Below are 22,223 nucleotides of genomic sequence, written 5' to 3'. Positions count from 1 at the left end.
TTGCGATGCAGGAGGGTGGCGGTTTAGGGGTTAATAGGTAGTTTATGGGTGTTAGTTTACTTTGTAACATTTTAGTCATGAGTTTTGTGAAACATTTTTGTGGCACAAAACTCATAACTACTGCTCTCAGATGGTGGTATGGATCGTGTCGGTATAGGCTGTAACGCAAGCATTTTAGCCTCACCGCACAGCCTGTAATACTGGCGCTATGAAAATCCCACACAAAAACTTCATTTTTTGGAGTGCGGGATTGACGTTGTGTTACAGGCTAAAATGCTTGCGGTATAGGTATAACGACACAACTTGTAATGGCTGTGTTACTGTTTTTACGCTGAAAACGGACACTTAAATTTGAGGGCATTTGGGGCACATTTAGAAAATAACCAGAGGTCTGACCTCTGTTTCATTTTCTGAGTGCTAATTGCTACCACATGCTCGCAGTATCAATAACCAGCCACTTGCAAATTTGCCCCTTTGCTGGTGCACAATAACTTAGCGCTCCACTTGTAATCTAGGCAATAATTGGGCTAGATTACAAGTGATCAAAAAATCAAAAGACAGAGTAAGCTCGGAGGAGGGGAAAGGAAAAAAGGGGGATAATACTAAACCAAATATACACTTAAAAACAGTCAGAGTCCAAGGCTAGTGTCGGTAGTTGGCTGCAGCGAAATTTGTAAAAGTCTCTTAAGTCAAATGTAGTGTTAGATGATGAAAGGTCATCATGCAGCTCCCCGGGTGAGGTCACAGCTTTCCCTTTGGTAGAAGCTGAAAAATATAAGGCAAGAGACAGGGGCGCCCAATGACCTAGCACAGTAGTAGCAGTGGATGGTAGTGTGTAGGTGAAGATGAGATACTCATAAATAGGCTGCACCTCCAGGTATACGCCTACTGGGATATTGCAGCCTCCCAGCTCACTGGTCACTGGTTAATCTCCAAGAAGGATCAGTCACTTCCGTGTGAAATGGAATATAATGAACAAAACACAATGGACGCCCGATGGCCTAGCACAGTTGGAATAAGGGGTGATAGTAAATTCATCAACAAAATACTCACAAAGAAGGTGCACCGCCAGGTGCTATAGGAGCAGACTGGGAACTCACAGCCTCCCGCAAACTTTCGAAAAATGAAACAAATTTTAACACATTTGATCACATTGAATTTAGAATATTTACATAACATTCTAACATTCGATTTTTGAATGTTCGGTTTTGAATTTTACGATTACATTAGAAAATATTCGTTTTGAAAAATTTGAATTTATATTTTTGTAATAGTATTTCTAATGCTTTCTTTAAATGTAATATTCGAATTATGCAATATTGAATCAAAATAGAAACATTCAAATTGATATATTTGTATCTATTATGTATCAATTTACTAGATTCCCTACCACATGAACTGTTGAACTTCTGAATAGTATTTGTTAAATAGAATGTTAAATTCGAAATTTCGAATGTGGACATTCGATCTAATTATAAACATTCAAATTCGAAAGTGACATTCAAAAACTGTAAATAGCATTCGATTATATAATTTTTAAGAATATTCGTTCGAATTAATATTCAGATTTGTAATTCGAATTTCGGTAATAACATTTGTTCTAACATTCAAATTCGGAAATTTGCACATTCGCCAATCCCTAGTCTCCAACAGTGTGGGCAAATAAAATAAAAATTCTATCATAAAACAAACAAGCTGCAGGGATGATAATAGTATAAAAAATGGTTTATTAAAAAATAACAGGCGACACGTTTCTCAGCTCACAGGCTGTTTCATCAGGCCAATATAGGTCTAGATAATTAAAATCAGGAGGGCCAAATTATAGGACTGGAGTATAAGCTTACACTCCTGAGTTCCCAGTAATAACTGGACAGCTTTTCAAGATTACCTTGAGTGAGAGCAGATTAATAACCTTGTTTACTAATCAGTTGATTATTTCTCCTTTGCTCAAGTTCAGATATCCTGAAAATCTGACCTGTTAGAGAGACCTGAGGGCAGGTTTAAAAACCCTGATCTGGAGCCATTTCTCAAACTTTTTGTAGCAAGTACCCCGGAAGCAGGGGAGGCTTTAAAAATTTGCTTGAAAATACTTACCCTGCAGAGCTTTCTTTCTTTCTTTCTTTCTTTCTTTCTTTCTTTCTTTCTTTCTTTCTTTCTTTCTTTCTTTCTTTCTTTCTTTCTTTCTTTCTTTCTTTCTTTCTTTCTTTCTTTCTTTCTTTCTTTCTTTCTTTCTTTCTTTCCTATCGATATTTACTGTATCTATCTATCTATCTCTCTATCTATCTATCTATCTCTCTCTCTATCTCTCTCTCTATATCTCTCTCTATCTCTCTAGCTCTCTCTCTCTCTATCTATCTCTCTCTCTATCTCTCTCTCTATATCTCTCTCTATCTCTCTCTCTATATCTCTCTCTCTATATCTCTCTCTATCTCTCTCTCTCTATCTCTCTCTCTATCTCTCTCTCTATATCTCTCTCTATCTCTCTCTCTATATCTCTCTCTATCTCTCTAGCTCTCTCTCTCTCTATCTATCTATCTATCTCTCTCTATCTCTCTCTATCTCTCTCTATCTCTCTCTCTAACACTCTCTCTCTCTATCTCTCTCTCTATCTCTCTCTCTATCTCTCTCTCTATCTCTCTCTCTCTATCTATCTATCTATCTATCTATCTATCTATCATCTGTCTGTCTGTCTGTCTGTTTAAGGTAATTAATTGTAATCCACCGTAAAATAGTAACTATTACTTGTAATGTCAAAACAAACATTCAAGCATTAAAATACAGAAAAATAAAATAATTTCAGCTTTTGATGAGGGTAGTAATATTTCTACCCATCTAAAATCTTACTTAAAGCGACATAAAAAGCCAAAACATTTCTTTAATGATTCATTTAAACAACTTTCCAATTTAATATTATCAAATTCTGGGAACTATCTGAACAAACCAGTTGAGTGAAACAATGACACAAAGCATATGTGCAATAAATATACAGTAAAATACATAAATACATCTGTACACACCTATATACAACTGTTAGTGCTCCACTTGTAATCTAGCCCTCATTTTGCTAAAATACTAGTTTGTAAACATCACTGAGATAAGGGGCAGTCTGCAGAGGCTTAGTTACAAGTAATCACAGAGGTAAAAAGTATGTTAATATAACAGTGTTGGGGAATTGGTAATAAAGGGATTATCTATCTTTTTAAACTATAAAACATTTTAAGTAGACTGTCCCTTTAATAGAATAATCTAGGAGCAAATTAATTCAGTGGATGCGATTTGTGTCTGTTGACCCACTGTGCGTATATGTGCCAAACAGGTGAGACATAGGGGCCTATTTATCAAGGGCCGAATAGCCCCTAATGCCCCTGTTTCTGCGCGAGCCTTCAGGCTCGCCGGAAACAGCAGTTAAGAAGCAGCGGTTTTAAGACCGCTGCGCTTAACTGGTCTACCACCTCTGATGCTGCGGACATCAATCCGTCCAATCCTATATGATCAGGCTGATTGACATTCCCTGCTAGAGGCCGATTGGGTGGCATTGCACAAGCAGTACATTAGAACTGCTTGTGCAATGCTAAATGCTGATAGTGTAAGCTGTCTTCATTCAGCGATGTCTGGCGGACATGATACGCTACAGCGTATCATATCCGCTAGACATTGATAATTCGGCCCCATAGAGGCAGATATAAGAAACTGCGAGCGGACATGATCATGTCCGCCGCACATGGATGAACTGTTGAACTGCTTGTGCAATGCCGCCCCCTGAGATTTGCGGCCAATCGGACGTTAGCAGGGGTGTCAATCAGCCGATCGTATACGGAGCTTGATGAATTGACCCCATAATGTTTCTGTAGTGTAAGCTTCATTTACTTTATGTTTGCATTTTGTTTTAATTTCAGATGCTTGAAGTGGTATGGACATTTCTTCTCCTAGCACAGATAGTGAAAGGTGAACACTTCTGTCTGCCTGTCTAGTTGTTTTTACTGTTTAACTTTCTGTCTATCTGTCAGTCATTGAACTCAACATTGCAGCTCAAAAATTCAAAGAGATTTGTATCCAGCGAAACCAGTTTTCTAAAACATAAGATTGTTTTTACTGTGTTGGACAATTACATTTACCGTGTTTACAAAGTTATTTTAACCCCTTAGCAACACAGTCTCATTTTATGTAAGAGATATCATGTATTGGGCACTTAACACAACTTTAGATGTTAATAGCAGGAACACCTACTAAAAAACTGTAAAAAAAATAAGTGAGATAAAGATGATGTTAAAGATAATCTAGCCTTCTAAACAAGGTATTTAAAGTGCCATAAAACATGCTGAGATCTGTGCATATCCTAAAATGGGCTAAGTAAAAAATAGTTTGCATAAAAAAAATGTTTAAAAAACTCTGGCAAGTATTTTAAAATAATTTTCAAAAATAAGCAATATTAGTTACATAGCCATGCTGTCTTGAGTAGTCTGATCCACCCCCCTTATCAGTGTTTAGCATCAGAAACACAGGCATTGCATTTCAACTGAGTTCACAGCTGCTTATTTGCTTCTAGGCGCATGCTCCAGCAGATAATGAGTGTGCACGTCTGCATTCTACCAAAGCAAAGGTGGATATAGATACAGCCATAAAAGGAATTGTGTGGGGGAGTTAGAGCTAAACAATTCAGAAATTTAAAAGAAAGGGTTAATTGCGAGGCACTGCAGTATAAACTTGCAGGTAAAGTACATATTATTAAAATTTGTCTCTATCCCAACTTGTTTTATGTCCCTTTAAGCAACCACACAAGCTGCTATGGACATAGCCCATTTTCTCTGTCTGTGTCTTTTCGTATTTGTCTATCTGTCTAGTACAACACATATTTATAGACAACATTTTCAATGCTTTCCAGGAGGTGATGTCTGTTATCCAAATCATGGTTGCTATACAGACAGTCCCCCATGGGGCGGAACTCAAGAGAGGCCTATTTCTACATTACCTTGGTCACCCGAAAAAATCAATACTCGCTTCTTTTTGTATACTAGAGAAAATACAAGTATCTTCCAAGTAAGTCATCTAGTTAATTGTCAAATATAGGTTATCATGAAATATAATATGGCAGTTATGAATCATCACACCAATTTATGAATGAATTTTAATCTATTTAAATGGATATGAAACTAAAGAAAAAAATATTTCATGATTCAGACAGAGCATGCTATTTTATACAACTTTCCAATGTACTTCTATTGCCGTATCTGTGTTGTTCTCTTGGTATTCTTTGTTTTAAAGAATACCTAGATAGGCTCAGGAGCTGCTGATTGGTGGCTGCACATATGCCTTATGTTATTGGCTCACCTATGTACATTGCTATTTCTTAAACAGAGGATACCTAGAGAATAAAGCAAGTTAGATAATAGAATTGCATTGGAAAGTTGTATAAAATTGTATTCTCTATCTGAATAATGAAAAAAAAGTTTCTGGGTTTAATGTCCCTTTAAAAAAAATGTTGAGCTTGATTTATTATTATTTTTATTATTATCATTCATTTGTATAGCGCTGTAAAAGTCTGTAGTGCTTGGTAAAGAGATAGTTGTATACAATTACAACGATTTGCAATAAGATACAAAAAACATAACATAACTGAGCAATATAGTACAGGAGTAGGAGGACCCTACTCTAAAGAGCTTACAGTCTACACGGTGCTGACGCATAAGGTTTAGTGAAGCTTGTCACATGGATTGTAATTGCAGCATTCAGTCAGGCAGTTCAACATTTGTTTTGGGTTGGGGGAGAGGGAGGAGAGATGGTAAGCTTCTCTGAATAGGTGTTTTTCAAAGAGAGGCGGAAGCTATACAAGGTTGGAGATAGTCTGATGGAGCAGGGTAGAGAGTTCCAGAGGACAGGAGCAGCGCGTGAGAAGTCTTGGAGTTGAGAGAGGGACTTAGGAGTAATAGGAATGGAGAGGTGTTGGCCAGAGGTTGATCTGAGAGGACAGGTCGGGGAGTATTTGGAGATGAGAGAGGAAATATAGTCAGGAGTGAGGCTGTTGAGTAAATTATAGGTTAGGGTTAATAATTTGAATTATGATAAATGATGTGATATGAAATATTTATATAAAAACGTATAAAAGTGCCAAAAGATGTCCTTAGTATATTCTTTTTATTTTATCACTTTTCGAGGATAAAGGGAAAAAATAAGAAAAGAAAACACACAAAATAGTGCAATGTCACAAATGTTGGCTTAAATAATAACCATCCAATCCTTACTCACATGTACCAGAGCCCAACTTGTTCTGTTTAATCTGCGTGTTGTATGATTGTTTGGAAATTTTACCTTGATATATGCCACGGATTTACCAGACAATTAGATCTCATTTATGACCAGATTATGAGTGGCACATTAACAGTTATGCTCGAGCGAAAAGGGGTTTATGCAGGTGTTTACACGTGTCGGGCTTAATCAGCGTATCGTATGATTACCAGCTCAAACACAGCCTCCTCTGGGAAGGTATCATTCAGGGCCCATACACCATATGAGGATAAAAGATGTATTCAAACTAAAAACATAAGAAGGGACTATTTACACCTAATGTCCAACTTTTAAGGATCGCCAGAACAGCTGTAATGCGGTTGTTTGACTACAGTCTAAGGGCCAGATTAACGCTCCTGCTTGTGCTAACTCCGCTAGAAGTAAGCTTTTTGCTTGCGCTGGGCAGTGTTCATATCACAAGTAAAAAGTAAACAGTTTTTGTTAGAATATTGCGTGTTGGTTAATGTATTGCCTCTTAGAAGTCAATAGAGCACAAAAAGTGGGAAAAAAACTAACACCCTACTCACAAAGAAATCTGATAGCATATTCTCAAGTGTGCTAACCCGACATGAAAATATGATTATTTCACATTCCAATGTTCTTCACATAGAAGAATATGTTCTATTTATTCATATATACATACACACATATATATATATATAATGGTATTTTGTTACCATATATATTTATACCTATATATATATAAATATCCATGATTATAAATAGGTAGATAGATATATAGATAGATAGGAATATCTATTTATAAATACATATAACATATTCCGCTATGTACAGAACATTGGACCGTCAAATATTTACATTAAATACACACTATAACACTTTATTAAATACGCTTTTACATGTTTTCATCTACTTAACTGCGAAGGGCTCCAATGCACTTATGTACCTCCCTAATTTATGGGTGCTGCCATTATGGTACCTAAGTTACACTAAAGCTTTCTGAAGGAGAGTTACTGCACATGGGCAAACAGGTCAGCACTTGAATGTAGTTACCGATAAATTTCAACATGGCAGCACACATGACTGGAGGGAGGTGGGGAATAATCTCAATAGTATGCTTATAAAATGTATTTCGTGTCCAGTGTCCTTTTAAAATAAAGCTAGCCTAGCATACAAGTAATTAGCTTTTTGTTTAATTACACATTGGGCCTGATGATCTAAAGCTCTCTGGGCTGGCGAGATTCTTTAAGAATGTTTAGTGCTAAGTTTAATGCAGGTCCTGGAAGTTGAACGCGCTAAGTCTCCTGTTAGCTCTGGCAAGACGAGGATCGGGTTAAAGGCTGGTGGGAACTGTAATTACCAGTCGTTCTTTGTAGTATAGAGAGGAGGCAGAGGGGAGGAGTGGCATCAGAGCACTACATAAGGGTGGGCCACAAGTTTAGATGTGGAACTCGGATTGTGCGGGAGACTCTGATGGGGCTGGATGTCATCTGTATGTGTGGTAATTTTGGAGGTAGGTAGGTACCCTGTTTGTAACTATGCTAACATTTACAGTAGGAGGGTGAGAGCCAACTGCCCTTCACCCACTTAAAACAAAGGAATTTAATCACATATACATTCATTTTATATATATAAAAGCTATATATATATATATAAAGCTAACCTTTTTCCCCACATGCTGTAGAAAGTATCCCCCAGTATATCAGCAAGATGTTCTGTGTTCTGCTGTGTGTGCATCATTGCATGTGACTAGCTTGTTTGTGTATGTCTATGTATATATATCGGGGGGGGGGGGGGGCTGCTCTGGCATAAAATGCCTAGGCCTATTTTTGGTCCCAGTACGGCCCTGCCCTCACCCACCTCTACCCCTCTTTCTACCCTTCCTTACTTTGTGACATGTGAACTTTTGGATGTGTTCTGAAGCTTCTAACTTTCAATTTTTTCTATAATTTGATCTCTGATGGTCCATTTCAGTATACTGACTTCTTTACTCTGTCTTTGGGTCATTGAATACCCTGATGCACACCTTAGCTCTAGACCTCTTTAGATGTAATATGAGTAAACTATAAGTTTACTATAAGTGCTGTATGGGCATAATAGTTTCTTCTCTATAGCCATTTTTTTCAATGTAACTTTTTATCTGTTGGTATCTTGTGGCCCAGGATCTAAATTTTACATTGATTAAAAATAATGTATTTCTTTATTTTTTTTTTTTTTTTTAATAATTTTTATTGAGGAATATTCAAAGGCATACAATAGTCATAAAAACAGGTTCTTGCATTACATGTCACATACAGTAAGATTTAGTGTTACAAGAATGAGAAAACCAACACAGAAAATAAACGCAAGTGTAACAATTTACATATCATGCAACCATGAAATACATAGAATGCCTAATATTGAAATGCCTTTTAAATAAAATCCTAGGCCACTCTTGGACCATCCCAAGCATTTAAGATAAAAGAAGGCATGTGCAAACAAAGAGACCACTTGTGGGTCTCGTTGGTAAACCTCAGTTTTTTTATAATTTTATCTCTTGCTAATATGAATAGTGTGTAAATTAAGTAAGGTGCTAAAGGGATAAAATTGTTACGTGCATATATATATTTGGACAATCTTGCATAGATTAAGAAAAAAAAATAAAGCTGAGTATAATGATAACCTGCAAGATTTAGCTAGAAAGGAGGGTAAATAGGGTGCGGTATATGTGAGAAAAACCGCGTAGTCAGTCCTCCCACTTAAGGGAGGCATATTAAGTGGAGTGGGGGGGGTGGAGGTGATGAGTTACCTACGAGAAGCAGATAAGAGATGTCAGCTAGTCTTCTAAATCTGCCAAACAGATGCGCAGGAAATAGGTTGTGGTTGGGCTAACTACTATAGGTGGTTATTTAAACTAGGTGGGTAGAACTTAACATAACTCTGATTAAGGTCTCAAGAGCATATGGAAAACTGGGGGAGAAGTAGATATAGATTAGCTACTCATGATAGTAACGTTGCATTATGAGTGTTGTAAGTATATAGATCCCAAATGATGGGAATGCTAATGCAGGGCCAGCCTGCTGCAGGGATATACTTGGAGTATTGCATTGATGTTGTACTTCATATTGTGGATGGGCGTGGTTTTGATATGTATACTAATCAATATTAATGAGCTAATAAACAAAAAATAGAGGATAACATTATTCCACGCCGAGATTGGTATCTATCTAGGGCGAGAAGGGGAACAGAACTTACTGTAGGCAGGCTCAAACCTATTAGGTATTGTTATTAGTAGCTATTTATCTAAGGGGGTCTTGCCCTTAAAAATAAGTGAACAGGGAAGCGTCTCCTCACCTCAGAAAATTACACACTGGGACTGAGGAGACAATTAGATTCACAGAAAAATATAAAATGCAGATGCTATAAGGAGATGATTCCTATAGGGAGAACAAGCGCTAAAGCAACTGAATGAAACATTAGTGTGCATCTGCCGCCTAGGCATGGGCCCTATGCCCAGCAACAGGCACACACCTTATTTAAACTGTCACCCACATATAAATGAATAAAAGATCTGCTATAGGCGGAGATGCCAACAATGGGAAAACATCATAACAATAAAGGGATGGATCCAGTAAACATAATGGAACATTTATATTCCTGGACATATTAATTATGAAAGCAATACAAACAGTTGTGCATTAGTAACAGGCATTATGATGCAATACTATATCAAAAACTATTCTATAAAGCCATATATTTGTTAGACACAAACATCACGCCGCCCCGGCCGCTGGCAGCGAGAGGTCACGTGCACAAATTTCATCTAAACACAATGCCTATACATGAAGCATGAGAGCCTGCAAACTTAGAAGAATTGTGTGATGAAATATTTAAATTCTGGTAAGCTCACTAAATATGCAAACAATGAGGAGCCTGTACATATAATGCAATAGTATGAATAGCTAAAGGGATGATAATCTGGCCCCATTTAAACATAAACAGAAATACATATAAATAGCATTACATTCAGTTTCTATTAAGTTTCTATTAATGCCCCAATGAAAAATAAAAAGAAACATATCAGGGCTCAAACAAATTTTGCAGGGAACAGCTTGTAGTAATCTGTAAGCATATAATATTGCAGCTCCACACTTGGGGATATACAGTATAGCAGTGGCCAATATAGTATGTATATATAAGCATGACAAGCAGTCCCATCAGACAGTGAGATGTAAATCCAAACTCTGCTATTTGATATGTGTGTGCAATTGCCGTAGATAATATGTGACTAGAAGACATACTAAATAAAATATGTTTACGGCAAATCCAAATATCTCTCCAGTATCTCTATTATCTGATGGGACAGCTGTATTAGCTATAGTAAAAAAAAATCACGTATACAAACGATTAAACCAAAATATGACTGTAAAATAAAGTGGAAATCCAGTGTTTACATCTATCCCAAAAATAACTATTTAACCCAGTATTTTCCTGCAAACAGATATTGACTATTTATGAGGCAAAGGAGCTGTTTTAAATGAGTATTACCATGTCCTGTGATAAACGTATCTGTATAACAGTTTGGTAAGATATAGACACATCTGTCCCAAAATGTAGTAAAAGCTCAGCCAGGAGCCGGGCTTCGCATGGTGGCCAACACTAGGGAGCAATTTCCGAGCATCGGTGTGACAGCTTGGAGTTGGCAGCCCAAGATCTAACGTTAGTTGTGTTCTAGCCGATACCGGCCCTAAAATGAGATGGGGGAATTCCCCACAGCACAAGTTTCTGGAGCGGTATATGCTGAGAGGAGATATGCGCCATTGCTGACCTCCATCCCAAATCAGCAGAGTAGATAGTAGGGCGCTCAAACTGAGTTTTAGCACTCCCGGATCGTTCCCCTCTCAGTGATAGCAGCTTGGGTCGCAGCAAAGCCCGCTCCGGGACCTTAGACTGTTGATCATCAATCTGTTCCGCATAAAGGCAGAAGCCCCCAGCCTCCCGTATGAAAAGCGGGATCTCAGTCAGGGGTGTGCTGTTGAGTTGCAAAAGATCACAAGAGCGCATATCCTCCAATTTGTCGGCAGGCTGGTCCTTAGCTTCTGGGTTAGGTAGGTTCATAATAGATTGCAAAGATTCTGTGAATCGGAGCTGATATTGCTTTAAAAGGGCTCCAATGTCCTTCAAGAGGCAGCAAGCGAATGCCATGGTGAGCTTAGTAAATTTTTTGTGGGTTATCCTTCTGGTGTGGATTAAAGATGGCTGCTCTAGAAAGGCCTCAATTTGTTCCTCCGACAAAGTAGACAGGCTAGCATAACTTCTCCTTGTCCTACGGGCTCCAAACTTCTGAATAATGCTCAGTGAACAATTAGGCACTTTATGAATGTTAATTTTGCTGAGAACAAAGGCCAAATATGCGTTTTTTGGATAGTATACAGCCAGAGCTGTGGCAACATGCGACCTTTCTTTCTCAGAGCTGGCTCCGCCCCCCATAATGTATTTCTTTAAAGATAGCTTTAGCCATGTCCAAATTGTACTTTGTAGCTGTATATCATAAGGTATTATTTCTTGTAAATTCCCTGTCTAAATATTAGTTTTTTGTTAAGTGATGCAGTACTTTATTTTGTGCCTCCATAAATTGTTAAGGCTTTCTTGTGCGTTTCTGGGTGCTAATGTATTAGTGGCTCTCCTACAGTCTCAAATGCATTTGTCTTATATGTTGATAACATCTATGATGCTTGCTTGACTCGCATTTGAATACACTGATAACAAAAGCAATAGTTATGTGGGGTTATCATTATTAACTAATACTCACACAACTACATTCAAAAGCTTATTCTTCAAAGCTTGTGGTTGGTCACTATTTGATCCCAAAATCTGTTTTTGGACTCTTTATTCATGTATCAGACTGCAATCTTTCAGTGCTTGTAGTATAGGTGCTTGCTTCATTTAAGCAACAGCATCTCAGGACTGAAGTATTTGAGGGGACACTTCCCAGAGGCTCCCTGTTGTTTTGAGGGCAGGCCGTGACAGGAAGGTGGCGCCGGTATTCCATGGGTGGTGCAAGAGAAATCCTGTACAAAGAAGGGGTGGGAAAACCGAGTGACAGTCACAGTTGTGTAGGCACATGAAGAGACCAGCCACAATATTGGGGGTTCCAGTGCCCCCCCCCCCCATGATGCCACTGCTATTTAGTTTCAAAAACATTATCATGCTTAGGTCCCCTTTGCCTTATCGTGCCTTTTGTAAGTAACTCACATATGATTATAATCAAATACAATCAAATCCCCTTATATCTAGCTGCTTCACTTAACTTCTGAGATACATGATACAGAAAACTTCTGGGTCTGAATGATAAAAGATGTAAATCACTCTACCACATTGGTAAAAGTTATTGGAACAATGCAAGACAAAAGAAGGACAAGTACCTAAATAAAATTTTATTTGAAGACCTTTTATGCATAAAATGGACAACAATGTATAATTGTCAAATAGGGATACAAATATTGAAAAATATTGTAGCAAATAGGATGTTAATTTGTTTTAAAAATGTTATATATGGCTGATATGTTATCCTCTAGCAAGAAAAAAGAAGTGGCTTGTAAGGTGTTTACGGTCCCATACTATATCACATTAGCATTTATCACACTACTACAGTTTTCAGTGGGTTATATTCCTTTGAAACTAACTTCATCTTGATTTATCAGAACTAAAATTGTCTTTATGTTTCTTTATGCCACAGGAAGTCAAAATATCCACAATTTCAGCATCCAATTTTAATACCAGCAGGAAAACTCACTTCATTATACACGGATACTTAGAAAAGGGGGATTATATATGGATGGAAAAAATGTGCCAGGTGAGAATGTAAATATATTTATGTTACATATAATACAGACATGCAATATGCAGTGTTCTCTACACAAAAGTTTGCCAGCTGGGTGACAATATAAAGTAATTGAGTTGGGCCAGTGTTATACTTTTGCAAAATATTCTGATATCCAAAGTATAAATGAATTGCATACATAGGGGCATATTTAACAATGTGCGAGCGGACATGATACGAAGTTGGCATTTATTATTGCACAGCAGTTCTTTTGAACTGGTGGTACAATGCCGCCCCCTGCAGATTTGCGCTAGCAGGAGGTGTCAATCAACCCGATCGTATTCGATCGGGTTGATTTCTGTCTGCGGCCTCAGAACAGGCGGATAAATTGTGAAGCAGCGGTCTTTAGCTTGATAAATATGCCCCTTAGCCTAAATTTATTTAACTAATTTGGGTAATAAACATTGAAAAAATGTAATATTAGCTAATTTAGTTTATTTTTCTCTAAACATTAAGGGCTAGATTACAAGTGGAGCGCTAATTTACCGTTTGCAGAGATCAGATATCTGAAGAATTTTATAAATGTGCCCAAATGCCCCCAGAATATCTAGGTGTGTATTTTATTACAAAATAAAAATTGCAGCAGTTTAAATTTTAATAAAATAACTGCACTAGGCAGTTTTTGGGGGCTAAATGCCTTTACATTGAGGTCTATGGGAACTGTGTGTTCCCAGTAAATTTATAAGTATATGCTTATATACAGTACATATATATTTATGTGTTAAGATGTGTATATAAATATATATATAACAAAAAAACTATAAGAGGAGAAACAGGACACATCATGATAAATGCTCCTTATATATAGACAGGGGATACAGCACTCTTTTAAATGTAAAAAACATCAGAGTTTAATTTTGTCCTTATATATTAAGGCACTAAATAGGCGGAATACCTAATATACAAAACATGTCAATAAAGCAACATAAATGTGTACAGTGCAAAAACAACTCATATAATAGTAAAAGCAATAAAGTTAGGTCACGTGACTAACAAGGGCCCATATACAATTTTACATCGGCAGTAACAGACTTGCAAGGGTAGAACCGATCCACTTCACCCAGCTGCACATAGAACCCCCTAGCAAATAGCCAAGCAGGACAAGCCTGGGCAGGTTCGCATATAGGGATCTAAGTGGATCGCAGTAGCCTTAAAGTGTGAGGCATACATAAACATGAATCGGCAGAATAAAATACAATGTCAGCCAATATTAGCCAGTACAGATAGCCAGACGCATGCAAGCAATCATATACACAGAAGCAGATAGTTTAAGTAGCAGCAAGTTAGTTCATGCTTGAGCAAAGTTCTCTACGTAACAAGGTCATTTCCATAAGCCAACCTTCCAAAGTATGCGGTATATGAGAGACAAAATCACTGTTTAAATAGTTAGGTTCCACATCCAGGGAAAAAACACAGTCCCACAATTTTGTGAGTTTCCAAACACTTATCTGTCTTCACATGGAAATAGAGCCAAAGTGAGACTCAGCATGCCATAGATTCTCATCTAATCAGAAGATATGTATTGCCTCGTAAAACCCCGCCAGACATCAGCGTTGTGTAGCGCATCAATAGACCCCTTATATCGGACTATTGATGTGCTACACACCGCAGATGTCTGGCTCAAAACTCCATAACCTGTCCATCTGCTCTGAGGAGGAGGACAGAAATCGACAGAAATCAACCCGATCAAATATGGATGAAGACTTCTGCCCGGTTGGATGAAGACATCGGCCCGCTTGGATGAAGACTTCTGCCCGGTTGGATGAAGACATCGGCCCGCTTGGATGAAGACTTCTGCCGGCTTCGATGAGGACTTCTGCCGCTTCGTTGAGGATGGATGTCGGCTCTTCAGAAACTGTGGATCTTCGGGGGTTAGTGTTAGGCTTTTTTAATGGTTTATTGGGTGGGTTTTAATTTTAGATTAGGGTTTGGGCTTTTGAAAAAGAGCTAAATTCCCTTTTAAGGGCAATGCCCATACAAATGTGCTTTTCAGGGCAATGAGGAGCTTAGGTTCTTTTAGATTAGGTTTTTATTTGGGGTGTTGGTTGTGTGGGTGGTGGGTTTTACTATTGGGGGGGTATTTGTATTTTTATTTACAGGCAAAAGAGCTGATTTCTTTGGGACAATGCCCCGCAAAAGGCCCTTTTAATGGCCATTGGTAGTTTAATGTAGGCTAGGGTTTTTTTTTTATTTTGGGGGGCATTTTTTATTTTCATAGGGCTCTTAGATTAGGTGTAATTAGTTTAAATATTTGATCATTTATTTTTTATTTTGTGTAACTTAATGTTTATTTTTTTTTGTAACTTAGTGTTTGTTATTTTGTGTAACTTAGTTGTTAGTTTTTTGTAACTTTGTAATTTTTAATAGTAGGTTTAAATTATTTAAAGTAGGGTTAGGTTTTTAAATATATAATATAGTTAATTAAATTTGTAGTTTAATGTAATTTTAGTCTAATAGTTAGGGTAGGTTAATTAGTAGTTTAATATAGTTTAATGTAATTTTAGTCTAATAGGGTAGATTAATTAGTAGTTTAATATAGTTTAATGTAATTTTAGTCTAATAGTTAGGGTAGATTAATTATTAGTTTAATATAGTTTAATGTAATTTTATTATAACAGTTAGGGTAGATTAATTAGTAGTTTAATATAATTTAATTTAAATCTAAAGGTAAGTTTAAATTTATTATAAGATATGGATGAGTTAATATTTAATATAAAGTTAGCGGGTTGTTAGGTTTAGGGGTTAATAGGTTAATTTAGTTTATGGCGATGTGGGGGGCTGGTGGTTTAGGGGTTAATAGGTTTAGTAAGTGGTAGTTATGTGGGAGGCCAGGGGTTTAGGGGTTAATAACTTTATTTAGTTGCGGTGGGCTCCGGGAGCAGCGGGATAGGGGTTAATAACATTATGTAGATGGCGGCGGTGTAGGGGGTGGCAGATTATAGGTTAATAACATAATGTAGGTGGCAGCAGTGTAGGGGGCGGAAGATTAGGGGTTAATAACATAATGTAGGTGGCGGCGGGGTCGGAGAGCAACGGGATAGGGGTTAGTAACTTTATTTAGTTGCAGCGGGGTCCGGGAGTGGCGGGATAGGGGTTAAACATTTTAATATAGTGGCGGTGTTTAGTGACAGTATATAAATAAAGCTGTGAAAAAGCCGAATAGCAGCAAGATTGATGACTGTTAGTTAACAACAGTCTGCTGCTCATCGCCCCGTATTTGGTGCGCAGCTTTTTGACAGTTTTTTTTGTTAAATATGGAGAGCGTATTCAGGTCCAGGGCCGCGATGTTAGGCAATGTCAGGCGAGCGTATTGGTGCCGGCGAATACAAGTAAGTTGACGGCTTGATAAGTAGGCCTCAGAGAATACAAGTTTAAAATGATTTCCAGTTGACTTCTTTTATTATATCTGATTTGTTCTCATGATATTCTTTGTTTAAAAGATATCTGAATAGATAGCATGCACATGGCTGCAGCACTGCAAGACAGGGAATAGGGTTGTCTTCTAGTGCTCTTGCTAATGTGTAACATTGTTGCAAAACTGCTGCCATATAGTACTGCAGACATGTGAATACTCCTGAGTTTACCTTCCAGCTTTTCAACAAAGGATAACAAGAACATAAAGACAATTTGATATTAGAAGTAAATTGGAAGGTTGTGTAAAATTGTGTGTTGTATCTGAACAATGAAAGACTAAATTGGGGTTTTATGTCCCTTTAAAGTGATAGAAAGGTCAAAATTAAAATCTGCATGGGTGCATTTTGATTATAAATTGACGCATTTTTGCAGTATGCTTCCATTAACAAAAATACTTCCAGAAAAAGTTATAATTGTTACAGCAGCATACGCACATATGCTACATGTGACTAGAGGATTGGGATTCAGTGGTGTGTATTGTGTCAGTGAAGACTTATTTTGTGTCATACAAGCCACTGCTGACTCTTTGGGAAGGTGTGGTGTTTAACAGCCAGTGCATGGTGGCACTTACACCATATGTGTGTATGCTACTGAAGGCAAACAAGCAGTATGAGCTCAGGACCTTTTCCATACTTCTATAATAAACAGGGTGGACACTGTCAGTAGGGTTTCTGCTTACCCCCAGGTTTAACTTATCTTGTATAAATATACCAGCACCCCTGTTCAGGCAATTTAACAGCTTATTTATCAAATAAACAGTCCCATAGAAAACAGAAACATTTTGGGCCACACTAGGCCCTTAATCATGCTACTGATACAATGTTTCCCAGTTGCTTTAAACAATATTACAGTAATTAATTACTTACAAATGTGGGGCATTCTATCTATTGCAGTTTTCTTTCCTCTGCTGCCATCCAGTTGTCAAAAGTCCACATAACATTCTATATTAATTTATTATATCCCCCCTGTTGATCAAAACAGATTTAATCAAACAAATTGTATCAACCATATTAATTACATTTATTTTACATTCTTATTCTTATATTCAGGTCACCTGGATACAAAGTACCTAATCTCTTAATCCACTTTACCTCTTTTCTTTTTAGACATAATTCCATATTACCATCCCTTCTGAGGGCTCGGACATGATCAATAATTTAAAAGTGTATCTGGCTCACTCTATGTCCCGCTTCCACAAAATGTTGCAATCTTATGTTCTGTGATTCGCTCCCTTGCAAAGTGAGTCAACTCTCCAACATAACCCAAACCACATGGGCATTTCAATAAATAAATAATAGGCTCTTTTTTACATGTATAGAAGCCATTATTTAATATTTTCTTCCTCCCATCCGTCTGTACTAAGTATTTAGCTCTATTCATAGGATTACAGTGTGAGCAACTCAATCAGGGATAACTTGTGCCTACTTCCGCTCTTACAAAGCTATCATGTAAATTAACCACCCATTTATAGGATGGAATATGGAATATCCTAAACTCTTCCACTTATTAATTAAATTTTGTTAAAACATACCAGTGCTTTTTGATAACGTTAAAGATTTTTATCACTAAGTTTACTGTACTCAGATACAAATATCATCCTTTTTCCATTATCCTTTTTCTTTTTCTTTTTCTGGACCCTTCTATTTTCATTAAAGAACTCCTTGCTTTTTCCTTTAAAATGCTTATTAGGTTACCCCCTGTTTAGAAAAGTTTTACTCATTTCTTCAGTTCTTGTTTCCAACTGTCTCTCATTCTTAACAATGCTCTTAACTCTCATAAGTTTACTTTTTGGGACAGACTGAAATATCCTCTATTGATGAAAGCTTGTATAATGAAGCAGAATATTTTTAACAGTATTCCTTACAAAAAGATCTGTTTATGCTCTAGAATAATAATAAAACATAGCCTATCTTTAGAGTGTGTCAAAGTGAATTTCAGACCTTGCAATTTATTATTTTACTCTTCCACAATAAATGTACTCGCTCCAGGGGTCCTCTCCATACCTCAAAAATTGCATCTGTAAAAACTGACCACTGTAAATAGGGTGTTTTAAATATGTTATTGCTGTAAACAAATCTATCTTCAAAAAAGCTCATAACTAAATTTGCATAGGAGGGGGGGGGGGGGGGGGCACACTAACCTATTGCTGTTCCTTTTTCCTGTAAGTAAAATGTGTCTTGGAAGAGAAAATAATTATTACACAATTCTAAGGAGATCAACTAGAAAATCTTGTTTTAAATCCACTCCACTGTTATTTAAAAATACCCGCACTGATTGTAAACCTGTTTTGTGTGGAATGGAGATATAAAAACTTGCAACATTAAGGGTAAATAATATACAATCTTTATCCACAATCAGATTCTGGATTTTACTTAGGAAATCATTTGTATCTTTTAAGACTAACTTATGTACCTGAAGAATAGGATTTCATATCCTGTCCAAAAACACTGCCTTGTTAGAAAATACTGACTTAGTGCCTACAACAATTGGTCTGCCAGATTGTTTATACTTTTTTTTTTAATATTTTGGGAAGAGTGCAAAACACAGGAGTAAGTGGATCGTCTTAGTGATTATTCCATTATACAAAGCTTTCAGCAACATTATTCTTATTTCAGCTTCTAGATCTCTGAGGGGATCACCATTAAGAATTTGGTAGACCCTCATCAGAAACCTGTTACAAAATTTCATTAATGTAATAATCACTATCCATCACAACAGCCTCGCATTTATCAGCATTTTTATGGGGATGTTTTTATTATTCTGTAAGGACTGTAAAGTCTCATTTTCCTCCTTAGTTAGGTTAGGTTTCACTTTTAAATTTTTATTCTTAGAAAGTAACATATCCACATCTTTGTTAACAAAATAATTGAAAGTTTCTGCTCCTGCATTTTTACCTGGTGGTAAGAATGATGATTTATTTATAAGTCCTAGATTCTTTAAATCAAAAGAAGTTGACGTACTTGTACATATATAACCAGCCCTGTCATCATTTGAAAAAATAATAGATCTAAAGAATTTAAAAAGGTCTTTATCAATACCAAAAAACACAATCCTTTGTTTAATACAGTCAACTCTGCTTGTGTCAAAATACATTTTGATATATTAACAACTAAGGATTCAGTCCGATTATATACATCATCAGTTTGTATAGTATTACTCAGCTGTACTCACTCTAATCTTCTCTGTTTTGTGTTTTTCACTGCTGACTGCGCCTGAGTGGTTATTATTGATGGTTCTCAGATCCTTGTCGTCTGTGACATCTTCCAGGTTCGCCTATGTTTCCTTCTGCCTCTCCCTTATCCATGTCTAAACCAGAGCTTAAAAAATCAGACTCAGAGGTATTTAAACTACTATCTCTCACTGCTATTCCACTGCCGTTCTCCTGTGTCTGGGCCGTATGGATTTTTCTTCTCCGGTGACATTGTAGTTTGTTGCATGACCACATATACACACGGCCATTGGTGTAGTCATCTGCCTCACAAATACAATTTTACTTTTTTAGTTCCTGTAGCTAAGTTTTATATTCCTGGAGTTTATTTTCTACATCATCTTTCAATAATTTAAAATCCTCTAATAAGAATTGATTTTGAGCTGTAATCTCCAATTAATCAATGACTGTTTGCTGCTTAATGGATTCATCCTGCAGACACTCCACTGTCCACACAATTAAATTGAAAGAACACTTTTTGAGAAAACTTTCAAATATTTTTGTGCAAACAGTGTTGTAAGTTTTTAAAGTTGGATGCAATTTTACCCTCAATACACGCGGAATGTGCTTTACTCTGTAATACTGCTGAGTTCGTTGAGTGCAAATCAAGTTTTGTATAGCGTTTCTTTGCTTTTTCAATGTCTTTCTTGACACTTCCTTATCTGAAGGTCTTAAAAGGTCCCTTGACCCTGTCACCAAAGCAGTGATGTGGGCTGCATCCAGGTCTAATTAAGAAAACATTGTTGGAGCACTGTTACCCTCATTTACCGTAGGTGCATCTTGCTCAGCAGACTCCATAATAGCAAACAAGAAGAATGAGCTCAGCACCTTTTCCACACTCTTATAATAAACTTATATAAGGTACACGCTGTCAATAGGGTTTCAGCTTACCCCCAGGTTTAACATATCTTGTATGAAGACATACATTCAGGTAAAATAACAACTTCTTTATTAAAGGCCCACAGAAAACAGAGAAGTTTCAGCCACACTGGGCCCTTAATCATGCTACTAATACACTGTTTCACAGTTGCTTTTAAACAATTTCCCAGTGATTAATGAATTACTTACAACTGTAGGGCATTCTAACTAATACATTCTTCTGTTGTCATTTAGTGAACAAAAGTCTACATAACATTCAATCGCCTAGATTTAGAGTTCTGCGTTAGCCGTCAAAACCAGCGTTAGGGGGTCCTAACGCTGGTTTTGGCCGCCCACCGGTATTTAGAGTCAGTCAGGAAAGGGTCTAACGCTCACTTTCCAGCCACGACTTTTCCATACCGCAGATCCCCTTACGCCAATTGCGTATCCTATCTTTTCAATGGGATCTTTGTAATGCCGGTATTTAGAGTCTTGGCTGTTCCGATCAGCCAATAGAATGCAAGCTCAATCTGATTGGCTGATTGGATCAGCCAATCCGATTGAACTTGAATCGGATTGGCTGATTCAATCAGCCAATCAGATTTTCCTACCTTAATTCCGATTGGCTGATAGAATCCTATCAGCCAATCGGAATTCGAGGGACGCCATCTTGGATGATGTCATTTAGAGGAACCTTCGAACTTAGGACATCGTTAGAAGAGGATGGATCTGCGTCGGCTGCTTCAAGATGGTCCCGCTCTGCACCGGTTGGAAGAAGATAGAAGATGCCGCCTGGATGAAGATGTCTACCGGTCCGGATGCCCTCTTCTTGCCGGATAGGATGAAGACTTCGGACCCTCTTCTGGACCTCTTCTTGCTGGATAGGATTAAGACTTTGGACCCTATTCTGGACGGATCGGTGATACCAGGCATGGTGAAGATAAGGTAGGAAGATCTTCAGGGGCTTAGTGTTAGGTTTTTTAAGGGGAGTTTGGGTTAGATTAGGGGTATGTGGGTGGTGGGTTGTAATGTTGGGGGTATTGTATGTTTTTTTACAGGAAAAAGAGCAGAATTCTTTGGGGCATGCCCCGCAAAATGCCCTTTTAAGGGCTGGTAAGGTAAAAGAGCTGTAAAATTTTTATTTTAGAATAGGGTAGGGCATTTTTTTTATTTTGGGGGGCTTTGTTATTTTTTTTAGGGGGCTTAGAGTAGGTGTAATTAATTTAAAACTCTTGTAATCTTTTTTTATTTTTTGTAATTTAGTGTTTTTTTTGTAATTTTGTATTTGTTTTTTTTTTGTAATTTAGTTTAGTTGATTTAATTGTAGATAATTGTAGATAGTTTATTTAATTAATTTATTGATAGTGTAGTGTTAGGTTTAATTGTAACTTAGGTTAGGATTTATTTTACTTGTAATTTTGTAATTATTTTAACTAGGTAACTATTAAATAGTTATTAACTATTTAATAGCTATTGTACCTGGTTAAAATAAATACAAAGTTGCCTGTAAAATAAATATTAATCCTAAAATAGCTACAATATAATTATTATTTATATTGTAGCTATATTAGGGTTTATTTTACAGATAAGTATTTAGCTTTAAATAAGATTAATTTATTTATTAAGAATTATTTTATT

The 22,223-nt window shown here is 37.0% G+C and overlaps 1 protein-coding gene across 1 annotated transcript in view; it reads left to right on the top strand.

Annotated features, from left to right (window-relative positions):
- The window catches only part of LOC128640512 (pancreatic triacylglycerol lipase-like), a 174,623-nt gene that overhangs the window by 3,422 nt on the left and 148,978 nt on the right, over positions 1–22,223 (top strand). Inside the window, exons 2-4 of the mRNA XM_053692988.1 lie at positions 3,897–3,945; positions 4,883–5,037; positions 12,962–13,078. Of these exons, the coding sequence (XP_053548963.1) occupies positions 3,897–3,945; positions 4,883–5,037; positions 12,962–13,078 (321 nt within the window). The remainder of the gene's footprint in view (positions 1–3,896; positions 3,946–4,882; positions 5,038–12,961; positions 13,079–22,223) is intronic.

This window comes from Bombina bombina, chromosome 9, assembly GCF_027579735.1.
Source record: "Bombina bombina isolate aBomBom1 chromosome 9, aBomBom1.pri, whole genome shotgun sequence".
In the NCBI taxonomy this organism is placed as follows: domain Eukaryota; kingdom Metazoa; phylum Chordata; class Amphibia; order Anura; family Bombinatoridae; genus Bombina; species Bombina bombina.
This window is presented reverse-complemented; position numbering and strand designations above follow the sequence as displayed.